Below are 17561 nucleotides of genomic sequence, written 5' to 3'. Positions count from 1 at the left end.
GGGTTAGCGGAAACCTTTTCACAGGTATTTTTAGGTGCTGTCTGCATGCCGGTTCTGAAAGAGTTAAAGATCACAGCATGGGGAGCAAGGCTGCTGGCCTGGAAGAGAGGACCACAGACCAGCAGGTTTGGCTGCTGGGAGTGAAGGCAGCTGGTGAGAAGACAGAAGGCCAGGGATAATAACCTAGGAAACACAGGCCAGTGTGTGCGCCGAACCCAGGCTCGGCACAGTAGAATCCATTCAAAACCACACTCAGAAACGTTTCATTAATAAATTTACTTTTAAATGACTTCAAAACCTCCTCTACTATAACTTTCAACACATCAGCTCCATACAGGATCATCTGCTCTAGATTTGTCGGATTGGATAGGAAGAGGAAAATCAAAAAGCCCCGCTCATCGAAGCATCACTGATTGGGGGGATACACGTTCCTGGTGCCCAAAAAAGTCCTTCCCCAGAAACTAGTTTTAGAGTAGGCCTTTCTGATGTCACATGTCAGTATCTTTTCACTCATGGGGGATTCTGAACTGCCCAAATTACCCACTTTGAACACACTGCTGTTAATCCAGCTAGTTTCTCAAATGCCCCAAAAAAGCCCAAACACCGTGTTCGCTTATCCACTGCCGCGGGGACTGGGCTAGAACCCCCGCATTCTTACCTGGCATCAAAGACCGCACACAGGCTTGGACAGGAAGCCGGTTAATGTGTCCACTGGAAAAGCCTCCAGCAGGGAGAGCTGGCACATGCGGGTTCCCCCCCTCACCCCACAGCCACTCACAAGGACGAGGACCGACCACAGTGCTCGCCATGGTCCACACGCTCATGAGAGCCACGTTTCACACCACTTTGCCGGGTACACGGCTTGTGTTGACGTGTTTTCCCACGTCGACCATCAGTGGGAACAGCGTCACAGAAGTCTTGTTTCTCAAACAGACATTACCGCAGAAACCATGCATTTCTATTCCCTTTGTCTGGAAGGAGGCCCTAATCATGTGCCCGTGTGAGAGGGTGCATCTGTTGAAAATATTACATTGGAAATGCAAAGGATGCTTTTAAAAACTTTTTTCAATGTTTATTTTTGAAGGGGAGAGGCACAGAGTGTGAGCGGGGGAGGGGCAGAGAGGGAGGGAGACAGAATCCAAAGCAGGCTCCAGGCTCCGAGCTGTTAGCACAGAGCCTGGTGCGGGGCTCGAACTCACAAGCCGTGAGATCACTCACCTGACTGAGCCACTCAGGCGCCCCAAGATGACTTGTTTTTTAAATTTATTTTAGTGATCCCTACAACCAACGTGGGGCTCGAGCTTAGGAACACAGAATCAAGACTACACGATCCTCTGACAGAGCCAGCCCAGGTACCCCAGAGAAGAGGATGTTGAAAAATGATGGGGGTGCGCCTGGGTGGCTCAATCAGTTACATAAATGTCTGACTCTTGATACTAATTTTGGCTCAGATCATGATCTCACGATTTGTGAGATCCAGCCCTGCCCCGGGCTCTGTGTTGACAGCGTGGAAGCTGCTTGGGATTCTCTCTCTCCATCCCTCTCTCTCTGCCTCTCTCCTGTGTGCTCTCTCAAAATAAATAAATTCTAAAAAATTTAAAAAATAAAAAATGACGTACATGGGGCGCCTGGGTGGTTCAGGTGGTCACGTGTCTGACTCTTGATTTCGGCTCAGGTCACGAACTCAGTTTCATGGGTTTGAGACACAAGTCAGGCTCTGCACTGATGGTGTGGAGACTGCTTGGGATTCTCTCTCTCTCTCTCTCTCTCTCTCTCTCTCTGCCCCTCCCCTCTTTCTCAAAATAAATAAACTTAAAAAAAAAATGATGTACAAGGTGTTTTCATGCACTTAATTTTCTGAATATGCCCTAGAAGGAAAACCCTTAGGGTGACCCGACACAGTAGATCAATGCTGGACACAAAAGAAACTGCCAGTACAGCTTCTGGAAGCTGTCCTACCAGCAGAGACTTTGGGCAAGCTTGTTTGTCTTATGTTTCTCTAAGACAAATGAAGCGATATCCTTAAAAAGCGCAGACAGTGAAATGGAGAAGAAATGTGACACCCAGTAGTACTTATTTTCTGGAGCGAACACCCATAACTATAGTTTCATTTTTAAAAGCATAAGCCATTATTCTCTTTACTACAACATAGGAAAACTTATAACAGAGCTTTAATAATAATCTCCTATGTATTTCTTAATATTTTGTAAAACTTTGTCATAGTAAGCCCTCTCAAAGTTAAACAAAAACAAGAAGTCTATGGACCGGGGAATATTAATGAAGTCAAACAAATTGAGAATAGATGAAAAGTATCTTTAATGATGTCTCAAGGAAGAAAACTTAGGGGTGCCTGGGTGGCACAGTCAGTTATGTGGTGGACTCTGGATTTACGCTCAAGTCATGATCTCGCAGTTCGTGAGATCAGGCCCCACACCAGGCTCCACACTGACAGTGCATGGAGGCTGATTCTGCTTCTCTCTCTCCCTCACTCTCTCTCTCTGAACCTCCTCCACTCACACTTGCTCTCTCTCAAAATAAACTTTAAAAAGTTAAGAAAGAAAGCAAAAAAGCAAGAAAGCAAGAAAGCAAGAAAGAGAAAAAAGCAGAAAGAAAGAAAGAGAGAGAAAGAGAGAGAGAAAGAAAGAGAGAAAGAAAGAAAAAGAAAGAAAGAAAAAGAAAGAAAGAAAAAGAAAGAAGGAAAGAAAGAAAGAAAGAAAGAAAGAAAGAAAAACTTGAAAGCATTTCATGTATAGAAACCCACTTTGGTAGACAATGATTATAGCTTTTTAGGTGTCACTTTCTACTAAACAATGTTTAATCTCCAGATAAATGTCCAGTTAGTTGATCCCAATTTTACGAAATCAGTCACAAGAGATCTATATTGTGCATGGGCCAATATACATTTTCCTTGTGAAAGTAACAATCCCCCAACTTCCCAAGTTTCAAAAGGGACATGATCCCCAAAAAGTCGCAGTGCTGTTGTGGATGCTGTGTTCCTCACAGACACCCCACTCCAATGTCCACATATGCAATCAACAGTTCCAGGACCCAAAACCTGCAGAGTCTCTTTTCACTCTTGCAAATACTTAAGAGATTAAGACATAAAAGTATAACTTGTTCCTTTTAGTTTAGAATTTTTAAGGAAAAAAAGTCTCACCTACTGCAAATTTTCAATGCTTTTATCCAAACGTAGCTCTCAAATTTCCATGGCACAACTACTGTGATTTTTTGGTCAGAGAAAAAGTGCAATATTGCAAAAGCTACAACATTAACTGAACCAGCGCGCTGTTCCCCAGGCACATCGGGCCTGCTGGCTGCTGACATCTGGATCTGGTTAACTCTCTCCTACGATCTGCAACATTGTCCTGGAGTTTTTCCAGAAATTCTCTACATTCTAAATCCTTCCCTTATATCCTACACACCCACTCCCCTTGTTCTAACGCTCATTAACCACAAAACCTCAAAGGGGAGATGTTTAAGTGGGATTAAAACTCAGAGAGGCAAAACCCCGTATCGGAGGCGCACAGGTGAGTCACCATTGGCCTTGGCCTCAGTAGTGATGTTCCATGGTTCCTTATACATCTGGGCAGGTGAAAACAGGGGTAACACTGAACCAGTATTAACATCCCTTACACAGTGAGAAAGAGGCTCTTCACAAGGTACTCTACAGCTGTGCTTTTTCGTAGCTACGGAACACCAAGAAAAGCTTAGTTTTCATCTTAAAAAGAGGGTTAAACAACCACTTTGTGCAGGATTCTTGCGGGGCATAAGGATAACTGCCACACAGATTGGGCAGTTGGCAAGTCGCAGGTGCTTCTGGTGTATACCAAAAAGCCTCCATGGGAGACACAAGCAGCCACGTGGAGGCTTCTCTTGTTATCTTGTAGTATGATTTGCATAGAGAAAGGCATTTTAAATCATCTAGAACTTGCATGAATGTTGGGATTCTTCCTTTCCCAGTTTACTTTAGAGATAAAGAGCAATGCTGTCCTAATTCCTCATGATAATCTATAGTCTCAATAACGTGCATGAGTTAGAACAAATAGGGAAGATATTTTCCAAGTACCTTTTGAAATTCAAAAAACGCTTCTTTTCCTGGCATACCATTAATAGGTTGGTGGCGAGAAGACACTGCCATCATCATTGTATCTGATCACATGTTTGCTAATTTTTTTTTAAGTTAAAAAAAATTATTTAAGTAATCTCTACACACCACATGGGGCTCGAACTCACAACCCTGAGATCAAGAGTTGAGCGCCCTTCTGACTGATCTGGCTAGACACCCCCTATTTTCTAGTTTTTAAGCGAGGGGTTGCTCATGTGGTGATGAGGGTAAAATATCAAGAAAGACAAAGTATGTAATGTGAATACGCAATCATTTTACAATTCAAGTTCTGCTGCCTTCATCTCACTCGTCTGTGTATGGGCAGTGGGGGAGAATAACAGCCCTTAAGGGACAGCTTTTCCCTGCTTCCAGAAAAGGAAACTCATTCCTAAGCACAAAAATATTATCAGTCCAATCCCTTCCTGTTCATTGTGAAATTTAAATGCTCCGTGCATAACATAGTACTGCAGAGGACTAGAACTCTCTTTCACATTATGTAGATGAGTAATCTGATATTTAATTAACACTTAAGGCCAGTTTTAAAAGCCTTCGTTGCTTTTCAAGATTCTGACCAACTGAAGACTAGTCACTATAAATCTTCCTTATCAGGTTAACTTTTAAAGGAAAAAAAAAATGACAGTTCAAACTCCCTGTTATTTCTACTTCATCCACCACAAAATGTTTATTTGCTGTTCGATTTTTGGAGGTAAGAATTTCTGTACACCTCCTGGCACGAAATTTTGCCACATCCTCCATACCAACATGATAATAGAATTTAAGCTCAGAAAGTCATCAATCCAATTGCTTGAAGCTGCCTTTAAAAAGGAGACGGTGCTTCCAACTATTTGCTCATTTGTCTACCTATGGGGATTATCTGAACCAGTTTTTAGAAGCCCTACATGTACCCCAGGTTTGTTACCTATGAATTACTTCGAAAAAGAAACACCTTCCTTTCCCGTAAGAAACTCGCCAAGTGATAAACCAGATAGGGAATATACTAAAGATTGTGCTACACGCAAAAAGCACCCAAAAGAAAGTTCTAATCACAGAACCCCACCCCCCAGCTGTGACACCCTACAAACCACCCTCCCAGGCAGCCTCTCTCAGGGTTTGGGATTTCTAGGTTTCATTCACAGTTAAGTCACAAGCTAGAAAAAATTAAAAATTTTGTTTTCAATTTATTTTATTTTGTATAGTCTATTCGATGATAGATCTTAGGTATCTCGTAAGCCCTCATATGCTATAGAAATGGTAGAAAGGCTTACAGTATTAACTTGAGGAAGGAATTCTGAGGAAATCTCCAAGTAAACAAGCTAATCTATAGGAAGTGAGAGCTATTTTTAGTTTTGCTACACTTTCACATTCATTTAAAATTCCACAGAAGAACCAGGCTTTGCAGAAGCAATTCTATTGAGAAAAATGTAAAGTCTAGAAATTCTATACTGCCCTTTTAAGAAAATACGTAGATTTGGTGAGTGATCTCAAATAGCAACGAGCTGATCTTAGAAATCTAAATTAGCAAATGGGAGTTTTTTTCTTCCTGATGAGGGGTAAAGGGAGAGAGAAGGAGAAAACAGGCAGGTTCCAAAGGAGTCAGGCTACAGTACAATTGGATTAATGATCAAATAAATACAATTTAGAAAAGTTGTCAGTACCTTCTCCAAGTCTGATACATATATATATATATATATATATATATATATATATATATATATATAACTCATTTGATAGGGGTGGGAATTAAATATCAGAATTCATGCTCACAACTAGATTTCTAGAAAGGACGCTTTAAAAACATACATTCTTACTATTAGTGCCTAAATGCTGCTACCTGCTAGCCCATCAACCTTGTACTATGTGTTCATTAAAACCATCATTTAAACCACAGCTAACATCTTAGACCCGCCCCCACCCCATCAATCGCCAAGTGCACCTTCACTGAAAGTTTCTAATAATCAGGTCAAAAGGCCAAATAGCGTGATTATCTCAAAACCAGGAGCTTACTTTTTTATGGCTACAAGAGATTAGGTTAGGCTTTCACACCGATTTTTCCAATTCGCCCCCATCTACCACGTCTCTCTCTTCAGCTGGTGCTGTTCTCCCGCCCCTGAAAAACTACACTGAGAGTCTCCCCTAAGTACCTACAGGAAGACTCCCGCCGAGGCGAAAGGAAAACGCCGGGTGTGTCGGGTTCTTGCTGAGCCAGAGAGCGAACGCTCTTCTGATTGGCACTCGTGTCCGTCTGCCGACCTTCCCATCGGTGTGTTCAGCCACGGACCTCGAAACTCTCCACCCAAACGCAGGTGAGACGCGAAGGGCGCGCGTATTCCACCTGCTACGGGGGCAGAACGCAAACGGCCCGGCTCCCGCCTTACCTGTGATGGTGATGATGCCCAGCATGGTTACTAGCACACCCGCAGGTGAGAACAGCGGGTCCTGGCCGGCCTTTGGCGGCGGGCTGACGCGCCACGCGGTCTTGCCAACCCCGTGCGGCCTCGCTGCGATCAGAAAGGAGTAACCGCCAAGCCACCCTCAGAGGATCCGGGACAACGAAAGGTGCCTTCGGAGCTGCGGCAGAAAGGGGCCGAGGGTGCATCGCGTCCGCTAATTATAGGAGGCCCCACCCCCGGCCGCCCACCTAGCGGGGGGCTGGGACCCCGCCCCCCGCGCGCGCTGGGACTTGGCACAGCGCGGGGGTCACGTGCTTCATTTTAAAGGCGAGGAGCCCTCCCCCGCCCTGGTCTCCGTTAATGGTCAGCGAGGCTCTGCAAAGCGACCCGGGGAGGGTTTAAAAGTTGCTGGGATGCATAACCCAGAGTCAGCAACATTTTATCAGAGCCGTTACTTCATTCCTGGCGCTGATTTACGACTTCTGTGTCTCAGCTTTTAGCCTTACTTAAAGCAAATAACCGCACAGATACTACGTTCTACGGCCAGTTTTTACAGCACGTCCTGTATCCTGGTTTGTGTGAAGGCTGATGAGGTGCAAAGCACTGTTTGCTTTTTAGCACCTAGAATATTTCATATTTTCACCATGTTTGACACACACAAGGTGCGCTGATCTGGGGATGGCCACTGATCTCGGTTGTTCCATTTCTTGGTCTTTGAGATGGGCGGTTACAAGGCAAACTCTGTGTCCCCAACACTGGATCGAGGAAACTTTAAAAAACAAAACATTTTTATTTACTTTTGAGAGACAGAGACAGAGTGTGAGCAGGGGAGGGGCAGAGAAAGAGGGAGACACAGAATTGGAAGCAGGCTCCAGGCTCCGAGCTGACAGCACAGAGCCCGACTGGGTGGGGGTGGGGGCGGGGGACTTGAACCCACCAACGGTGAGATCATGACCTGAGCTGAAGTTGGACGCTCAACCAACAGCCGCCCAGGCACGCCCCTCGAGGAAACTTTTAAAAAGCCCAAATACTTGAGCAATAGGTCTGTATTTTATTTTTATGATGTAAGTTAACTAAATTTTTAGATCAAACTATGCCATCTTCCAAAATACAGACACTGTCCTATCTCTAATATACAAGCAACGCTGCATGGAAATCGGTCAGAACCTACATTAAAAATTCTGAAAATTTCAGGCAGCCCTGAATTCTTAACATTTTTTTCCCCTGAAACTTTAGAATGTTCTACATAAAAACACAAGATAAGTGATAAACAAGTCTTACAATTCTGACCCTCTTTTCTATGCCAATTTTCTGTTAGGGTAGGTCTGTGTAGGCTCCCTGGCTGTGCCGCCTCCTTTTCCCCCTTGTACTATTTATCACCACATGCCTTGCCTGCCTGGCCCCCTTTACCACACGCTCTTCCCCTGGGCAAACATAAGAACGGTTTACTATTGCTCTTCTCTTCAGACGGAGAAGCTCAGATCTTGTTCATTACTGGGTGGGGGGGGCAGAGAGAGGCCTGGGGTGGACCAGAGTGGTCAGAGTAAAGAGAAGGGTGGGGGAGAAGGGTCGAGAAAAAGCTGAGCACAGAGATGCTGGCTGGAACTTAGTTGCTTCTTCTGGCCACCAGGAGGCGCAACACACCAGGGTCAGGCCTAAACTGAGCAGTTAAGGCGGCAACGTTCCCAGCAATCAAGCCCTGTTAACCAAAATCAGTTTCAGCCTCTCCACTGACCGGGCTTCTCTCTTCTATCCCAGCAAACACCCAGCCTGGCCGTTAAGGGCCCGTGGGAACAGGGAGTGATGAGCTCCTTGTCCTAACGGCTGGGATCTGATTCCCAAAGCAAGCCACTTTCTAACCTTTCATCTTCTCTAGAGGACTCTTAACTCGGGTTCACAAATAGCTTCAATTATGCTGAGAGTCTGGTGTGTGTGAAATACTGCCGGTGGAACGGTCCGGTCCCTCTGTAGTGCACAGTTAAGGGGTCGGGTCACAGCAGCTCTGTATTTCTCCCCTCTCCCCACCTACACCTGCAGCCCCAGCCCTGGGGAGTCCTGGCTGTAACAGATCATGGATAAAAGAGACTCTGGAGGCTGCACTGGTGGTCTGTTACATTAAATGACTGGTCTACAGCCTTCCTAAGCATGTGTATCAGTCCAAACAGTGTGTCCCCCCGTCCCTCCCGCCCCCATGGAGCCCACACCACTTCTTCAACTGTCCCAGGAGCCCCAACTACCTCGGGGACCTATGGTCTCAGTAATACCTCACTACTCAGCACTAGCTGTTGGGGACAGCACATGGCCATCATCTGCCACCTCTGAAATACACATGTCCCACTTATGGGTATGTCTTGTTGATTCTGACCTTGCTTAACTGTGCTACCAGCTCCTTTCCTTCCTGGAAGTCCAATTTCTAACAGAAGGACCGGCACCAGAAGCTCCACGAGCTGGACTGGAGGAAACTTCACTAGTTACAAATTTAAGGCCCCAAACAACACTTGCAAAGATAAATGGAGGGGCGACTGGGGGGGGGGGGCGGGCAGGGCTCAGTCCGTTGAGTGTGTCTGACTTCAGTTCAAGAAGTATCTCACAGTTCATGAGTTCAAGCCCCACATCAGGCTTGTTGCTGTCAGTGCAAAGCCCGCTTCAGATCCTCTGTTTACCACCCACCCCCCAGCTCTGCCCTTCCCCCTCTCAAAAATAAATAAAAATTAAAAAAAAAAAAGATAAATGTACTGCTGTGTAATTTTGTTAAGCTTTTTCTTTTTAAGACACTGGTAAAGATACTAACACATCTAATCTGCTATTCTTATAGAAGTAATTAAAACCACAAGGCAGGGGCGCCTGGGTGGCTCAATCGGTTAAGTGTCCGACTTCGATTCAGGTCACGATCTCGCAGTCCCGCGTCGGGCTCTGGGCTGATGGCTCAGAGCCTGGAGCCTGCTTCCGATTCTGTGTCTCCCTCTCTCTCTGCGCCCCTCCCCCGTTCATGCTCTGTCTCTCTCTGTCTCAAAAGCAAATAAACGTTAAAAAAAAATAATAAAAAAAAAAACACAAGGCAGAGAGCAGAGCAACAAAGGTGGCAAGTTGTTGACTCTCAGCAGATAGTTCTCCTTTGATCTCCACCTCTAAGAGTAACCCAAGGACAGGGCGTGTGTGGCAGCTGCTGGCTAAGCCTCCGTGTGTCTGCATTTACAAAGAAAAGTCATCAATCAGGATGAAAGCAGAAGTAAAGATCAGAACTAGGGTCAGTATACAATGCAGCAAACATTTTCTTTTGTTATCACTTCCATTCCCTGTTTTTATTAAAGCAAAGTTATAGGGGAAGAGACCATCACCCAAAGCACAAATTATGTTCTGGAAGATACTTACCATATCACAAATAGGTAGAGGACAGAAAAGGTGTTTTCCCAAATCTGCATGGTTTGTTCAACAAATCTTTGCCACATTCTGGCTCTGTGTTAATTATGCTGTGCACCCAGGGATACAGTTAAAGATTATCCTTGGCCCTGGGGAGGTCATCTGGTGGCAGACACATCCGGAGGCCAAAGTGGGCACACTCTAATGTAGCTCACTTCAGAAACTATCCGAGCTAGCCTCTGACAGCACAGGATGTGTGAAGGGGTCAGCCCTCCCAGTCCTCCCAGGGGGGCGCAAAGGAAGACAGTCCACGCAGAGGGAGTGCCGTGAGCAAAGGCAAGAAGGACATGATAGTTGGTAAATGATGAGTTCCTTATAGCTTCAAGTTCAGAGTACATGGCGAGAACAATGCAAGGGAAGGGACAGAGATGGTAACTGAAATGAGAACGAGAAGTACATATCTGAGGCTTTTGAATTTGAATGACAACTTAACAGCTTTGTAACAAATAACCCAATTAAAAAAAAACGGGCAAAAGGATCTACGTAGACATTTCTCTAAAGTACATACACAAATGTATACACAGTGAGCGCCTGAAAAGACACTCGACATCATCAGCCATTAGGAAAATGCCAAACAAAACCATGAAATCCAATTTGCACCCACTAGGCGGGCTATAATCAAAAAGATGGCCAATAACAAGGAGTGGAGAAATCAGAACCTTTCTACATTGCTAGCGGAAATGTAAAATGGTGTAGCTGCTTTGGAAAACAGTCTAGCAGTTGTTCACAATGTTAAACATAGATTTACCATTATGACCCAGCAGCTCTACTCCTAGATACATACCCAAGAGAAACGAACACCTACATCCACACAAAAACTTGCACAGGAATACTGATGACAGCATTATTCACAGTAGCCCAAACTAGAAGCAACCTAAATATCCATCAACTGACGCATGGAAAACTAAGTGTGGTATATCATACAATAGCATGTTATTCAGCAGTAAAAAAGGAATTAAGTATACATGCTATTACATGGATAAAGAATGAAAAAATTGCTAAGTGAAAGAATCTAGTCACCAAAGAGCACATACTGACATAAATTCACTTTTATTTACTTAATTTATTTTACTTGGTGGGGTGGGGGGGGTTGCATGCAAGCTGGGGAGAGAGGCAGAGGGAGAATCCCAAGCAGGCTCTGTGCTCGGTGCAGAGCCCGACGTGGGGCTCGATCCCACAATCCTGGGATCACGACCTGAGGCAAGATCAAGAGTCAGACGCTCAACAACCGACTGAGCCAACCTGGTGCCTCTAATTCCATTTATGTGAAATATCCAGAATAGGCAAACTGACAGAAAGTGGACTAATGGGTGCCTAGAACCAGAGGGGTGGGGAGAGGGGGACTGACTGCTAACAGGTTTGGGGGTTCTTTAGGAGAGGACGGAAATGTTCTGAAATTCATGGTGGTGCTGGTGGTACAATCTGCCTCGGTCTGGGGGGCAGTGGGGGAGGGAGGGCAGGCCCAGCAGACAAACAGCCAGTAGAAGGACACCATAAGGACACCTCTCTTTCCTGAGAGGGAGGGGACAGGGGCGCATACACCAGAACAAGCACCGATACCACGTTCCTTCACGGCCTCCAAGAGGGCTTGAGTATTAAACCCAAATATGAAACGCGGGGAAATGGGGAGACAGACACCAAACCCAGGTCTCCCCACCCCCTTTCACGGCCTTTCCAAGATGGCCGTAACTTGGAGGAGAATCAACCAACAACCCGTAAGTCGCTTCTTTTTTCCTATGGCTGGAAGAGAGCAGGTGAAATCAAAGGGAGCGTTGTTCACCACTGTGACTCTAAAAGGCTTCAAGGTAATCTAAGGATGAGCTCAAAATTGCAGAAAGAGAGGAACGCAGACACTGTCTCAATGACATTAGCAAGTCACATGCAGGATGGGTAGGTTCTCCTGGGCTCTGTCCCCATGCTATATACCCACACAAATACCAGCTAATTGAATCTTATGGTCCAGCTGAATTGGACATGTTTATATAGACATGGCTATGGTGACTCAAAGTCCTCAACAAATAATCTGAAGAGTTCCTCAAGGGGAATGTTGTAGACACCAAATGCTACATACAAATATGTAGACATACAGATTTATGTTTGAGAACGTTTACTGCTTGGGATGTACAATATTTAAAGAGCCAATGTGTCCTACTAGTAGGAAAACGGTGTATCTCATCCCTTCGGTGGAATATTTGGCAAAAACAACATATTTGAAGTAGTTGATGACAAGGAAAATGGCTACATCAATATATAAGTTCACACCTTTATTCAGGATAAAAGCAGGGTATAAACTATATATTGAATATAATCTCAATGTTGCTTTTTATTACGTATGTATTTTTGAGAGAAACAGCACGGACGTGAGCGGGAGCAAGGCAGAGGGGGAGGGGGAGAGAGACTCCTAAGCCCACTTGGGGCTCAATCTCCTGACCCTGAGATCATGACCTGAGCAGAAATTGAGAGTCAGATGCTTAACAGAGAGAGCCATCCAGATGCCCCGCAATTTTGCTTTTTAAAATTTATATGTACCAAAAAGAATTAAAAGAAAAGAAAGAGAAGAAATAAGATAAAATAAAATGCATATGTACCTGAGGCTGAGGAAGAAAACCCAGAAAGAAAAACAACAAAAGCCAACCACAGTGGAATTATGGGCAATCTCTATCTCAGTATTTTCCTACATTTTATAAATCTTCCACAGCTTTGTTGCTTTTATGGTCAGAATGCGAGCATATTAGATGCCTGGCTCTGGGTTGGACAGGGTGGTCCAGCACTCCCAGACCTTGAATCTAGGAGCAGTACTTCTGATATTCTATTAAAAAATGCACAGTCGGGGCGCCTGGGTGGCGCAGTCGGTTAAGCGTCCGACTTCAGCCAGGTCACGATCTCGCGGTCCGTGAGTTCGAGCCCCGCGTCAGGCTCTGGGCTGATGGCTCGGAGCCTGGAGCCTGTTTCAGATTCTGTGTCTTCCTCTCTCTCTGCCCCTCCCCTGTTCATGCTTTGTCTCTCTCTGTCCCAAAAATAAATAAACGTTGAAAAAAAAATTAAAAAAAAAAATGCACAGTGGTCCAAATGATCCTGATCTTCAACTCTCCAACCACTGGAACATATAAATTAGCGAGCTAAAAGCACATTAAATTTTCAGTGTGATCTTTTAAAAATTATGAAGTAAGAAAAACGTGCCTTACTACCAGATCTGGTCGGATACATGAACAGGAATCAATTATTTCCTGAGTGCCTTGTGTTCAAATCTTCGACTCATCTTAAGCCTGAATATCTCTGTCTTCGGTATTGCCCAAAAGTAGAGTCTGAAAAGCTAGCTTCTAGTTCTGCTTCTGCTAGCTATATGGCTAGGGGCAAAGTATTTAAGTCTCTGGGCTTCAACTGATTGGGGGAATAAATATGTCACCCAAAGTAATGTTATTCTGAGGTTAACACCAGCACTATTGAGTATATTTTAGAAGCAGAATAAATCTTAGCTATTAACATTTATTAATATTTATCACTTTAAACCATGCATCTCAACAGGGGTGATACTGCTTTCAATGGAAAGAAAACTGGTTCATGAGGAGGAGGCTATGTGTATATGAGGCATAGATAGATAGATAGAGAGATAGACAGATAACCTAAACCGATATACAATTCATCTATGCTATTCAAATTTTAGGGGGTGCACTAGGAAAATACCTAAAAACATTCCTTTCTGGGGTGATAATGAAAAGAAGGTTGAGAAATAGTCTTTAATACAGATAAGCCGCATTTTAAAGAATTCTTTGAAAAATATTTCTGGAAAGGCAAGAGTGCTACTTTTTCATCAGTTTTTCAGAAATGCATGGTAATAAGAGAAGTATCACCTTGTGCTAGAAGTAATCATTCTGAGCACCTTTTCCTCTCGCTTTTCCAGAGAGGATCTTGATTTGCTTGGAGTCTTAACCAAAAGAATCAAGGGGTTGGGGGGGGGGGGGGGGGGTGGCCAGGGGGGACAAGCTGAAGGTAGACTCGGAACAATAATAGTTATTTACCCCCCCAACCCCAAGAACCCACTAGCATTCCGCATCTGTCCTCCTGAACCACGGTGTGAGTCCCCAAGCAAGCAACATATACAACTTCCAATTTTCTAATAGCCGCATCAAAATGAATCTGAAAAAATGAGGTTAACCTAGTATCAACATAATATTACGGCAACCTGTACTCAATATGAAAAATCACTAATGAGATAGTTTACATCCCTTTTTTTTTTTGTACTAAGTCTTTGAAACCCAGTATGTATTTCACTCACAAAGCACAACTCAAATAGGATTAGCAAAATGTTCAAGTGCTATGTGGCTGCAGCACAGCTCTGAAACTACAAAATACTGAATGTTCCCCTCTTTCTGTGACTTTTCCAATGACAATCCTATCCTGCTTTAATCTCCTAGCCTTCTGGACAGAAATTACAAGACACCCAATCACAGAATTGCCCTCACTACTTCAGGGTCCAGTTTAGAGTTGACCCTTTCCACTCTCCTAGAATAATCTAGCATTAGCCCAGATCCTATAACAAGGCCCTTCCACTTCCCCATTACAAAGACTTCCATGCACGAATCCTCCCTTGGTTTAGCACTTAAATAAATCTAACTTGGTTGGACTACAGATGAGTTCCTGGTGGCCTCAACGTGGCAAGGAATTAAATTCCCATTGATGGATTTAGTTGGTACACCTGTCTTTTTCGTCATCTCTTAATTTGTTAATATATTTGAGTTAATGTTTCAATCTATTACTTTTCCCACCAACTTTCATTATAATCATACACAATGAAAAAGTGCTTTCAATGATTTGTTTTCATCTAAAAGGTCAACTTACTAGTATATTTAGACCGGCTTCAAAAATAAATGCAAAGCAAAAATTGACATTTGCAGGAGAAATATATTTAATCGTGTAGTCACATGAACTACAATTTAGTTGCAAAGATGACTTTTTTTTACAAATCTAGAGTGTGATAGTTAAAAGCATGTGCTTTTTTTTTTTAAGTCAATGTAAAATTTACCGCTCGGATAAAGAGTAAATTCTGGATGACAGCAGGTTTAACTTCTACTCCCTCTAAGAAACCTACTCCTGGGTCACCAAGATTTAATGCATAAACTTCAAGGTCAGGAAAAGACAGAAAACATAAGAAATTTGACGTGGTAACTGGTTTGACCCCCTCAATGTACCTGCGTCCTAAACTATCAGTGGAAAAAGTAATTCAACGTATGCTATAGAAATCGCCTTTAAAAGCCTCAGACTGGGGCGCCTGGGTGGCTCAGTTGGTTGAACGTCCGGCTTCGGCTCAGGAGCCAGGGGGCGAGGGAAATAGGAAGTTGTGGGGGGTTAAAAAAATTTTTTTTAACATTTATTTAGTTTTGAGAGGGTAGGAGGGGCAGAGAGCGAGGGAGGCAGAGAATTCAAAGCAGGCTCTGTGCTGAGAGCCCGATCCTGACCTCAGCCGAAGTCTGTGGATCAACCGACTGAGCCACTCAGGCACCCCGGAAGTTGTTTTCAATGCACAGAAGTTCAGTTTTGCAAGATGAAAACGGTTTTGGAGATGGATAGTGGTGATGGCCGTACACGGGAATGTACTGAATGCCACCGATCTGGGTGCTTAAAAGTGGTCAGGTGGGCAAATTTTGTTATGTGTGTCATTTTTTATTTAAAACAAAAAGACCCTAGGTCTCCCCTCCCACATTCTGCATAGCCAGACGCTCTTCACTTATCTACCCCAGAGGTGACTGGAGTGCACCTGAGTCTGGGAGGTGGGGGAACAGATGCTCAAAGGCACACCAAAGCCCACTGTCCTGAAAAGCAAGTGGAGTTTATGCACACCGCTCCCAGACTCTCCCCTACTAGGCTCCAAAGAGGAGACTGAACACTCCAGAAAACAAGAGTCCTCTTGGGGCAATTCGACCAGCCCAAGAAAAGAGATGTTAAGATCAACCAGATCACCTTTCGGGGATGGCCACGTTGTCCCAGTAACACAAGTCCTAAACAATTTTTAAATATGACAAAACAGCCCCTGAATCAGACATGTAACAAAAACACCTATTATAAAAGACCAAAAAAAAAAAAAAAAAAAAAAAAGCAATTTGGAAGAGACTGAGGCTATGCAGAGAAATAAACTTTCAAAGAAATCCTCAGAGAGATATTGCAGCCAAGAAAAAACAGGATACTTCAAAAATGAATTGTTTAGGAAAAAAATCAGTTCTTAGAAATTAAAAACAAAAATAACAAAGTTAAATCTAGTCTTAAGACATTTTCCCAGAAAACAGAGCCAAATACAAAGAGATAAATAATAGGAAAAAAAGGTTTTGATTAGGACCATTCTAGAAGGTCTAAAATCTGAATAAGAGTAATTCCAAAAAGACAACAAAGAAATAGAGAGGAATGGATGAAATAATTTCCCAGAAGCGAAGGGCATGGGTTTCTCGACTGAAAGAACTCCTAAGAACTCAGCTTGTTGGATAAACGGATTCACATGGAGATCCATTGTTGCAAGATTTCCAGAAGACTTTAAGAAACCATGAGCCATCCAAGGGATTAATAGGCAGATTCCAACAGTGATACACGTATCAAGACAACACTGACAGAATCCTAGTATGTTCGAGTGCATGAATGGAAATTAACACGACTGGGTGGATGTTTAAGGCCCACACTGGACACACATGAGAAAAATGCTTCTCTGTTGTGAAAAGTTCATTCCCTGAGCTTAGACAGTGAGGCCACTAGCTGGCGGCTCTGCAGGAAGCTACCAATGTACAAACTAAAGCATCTTTCATTCATTTGTGACAGGCAATGATTTGGAACTAAGTGGAGGTCATCTTACTGTCATCTTCAGCTACTGCATCAAGTCATGCAAGGCTGTGTGCCTATGATCATGATGAGTGAAGGCCAAAGAGTGACTTTAATTCCAACATTAGAAATACATCAAAGTATACTGACATTTTCTTCCCTCTATTTGGCTTTAGTTCGTTTAGCAACATCCTCGGTAAGGAGCCTCCTTCATTTGCTTCTCCATCAATGTACTTGTCTCCACTCCAAGCAATTCTTTCAGTACATCATACTTGGTATAAAGCAAACCGAGTTCTCACGTTTTCAAGAGGCTGAGGGGCGCCTGGGTGGCTCAGTCGGTGGAGCGTCCGACTTCGGCTCACGTCATGATCTCACGGTCCGTGAGTTCGAGCCCCGCGTCGGGCTCTGTGCGGACAGCCCGGAGCCTGGAGCCTGCTTCGGATTCTGTGTCTCCCTCTCTTCCTGCCCCTCCCGTGCTCATGCTCTGTCTCGCTGTCTCAAAAATAAATTAAAACATTAAAAAAATAAAGAAAGAAAGAAGCTGAGAAATAAACTCTTCTTAAAAAGCAGGAATATTTTTTTTTTAATTTTTTAAAGTTTATTTTTGAGACAGAGAGACAGAGCATGAACGGGGGAGGGACAGAGAGAGAGGGAGACACAGAATCCGAAGCAGGCTCCAGGCTCCGAGCCATCAGCCCAGAGCCCGACGCGGGGCTCGAACTCACGGACCGCGAGATCGTGACCTGAGTCGAAGTCGGACGCTTAACCGACTGAGCCACCCAGGCGCCCCAAAAAGCAGGAATATTTAAATTGAAACCCAGTTGTGCTTGGCAAGTTTCCATCAA

At 44.0% G+C, this 17561-nt stretch overlaps 1 protein-coding gene across 2 annotated transcripts in view; it reads right to left on the bottom strand.

Annotated features, from left to right (window-relative positions):
• AKAP12 (A-kinase anchoring protein 12) overlaps positions 1-17561 on the bottom strand; it is a 101570-nt gene that overhangs the window by 18219 nt on the left and 65790 nt on the right. Inside the window, exon 1 of one of the 2 annotated variants that reach the window (XM_030316592.1) lies at positions 6481-6635. The exons of the other annotated variant lie outside the window; for it this stretch is intronic. Within the exon in view, the coding sequence (XP_030172452.1) occupies positions 6481-6505 (25 nt within the window). The 5' untranslated portion in view covers positions 6506-6635. Of the gene's footprint in view, positions 1-6480; positions 6636-17561 lie in introns of those variants that run through there. 2 annotated transcript variants of the gene reach the window in all.

The sequence above is a fragment of the Lynx canadensis genome, chromosome B2 (genome assembly GCF_007474595.2).
Source record: "Lynx canadensis isolate LIC74 chromosome B2, mLynCan4.pri.v2, whole genome shotgun sequence".
Taxonomy (NCBI): Eukaryota; Metazoa; Chordata; class Mammalia; order Carnivora; family Felidae; genus Lynx; species Lynx canadensis.
This window is presented reverse-complemented; position numbering and strand designations above follow the sequence as displayed.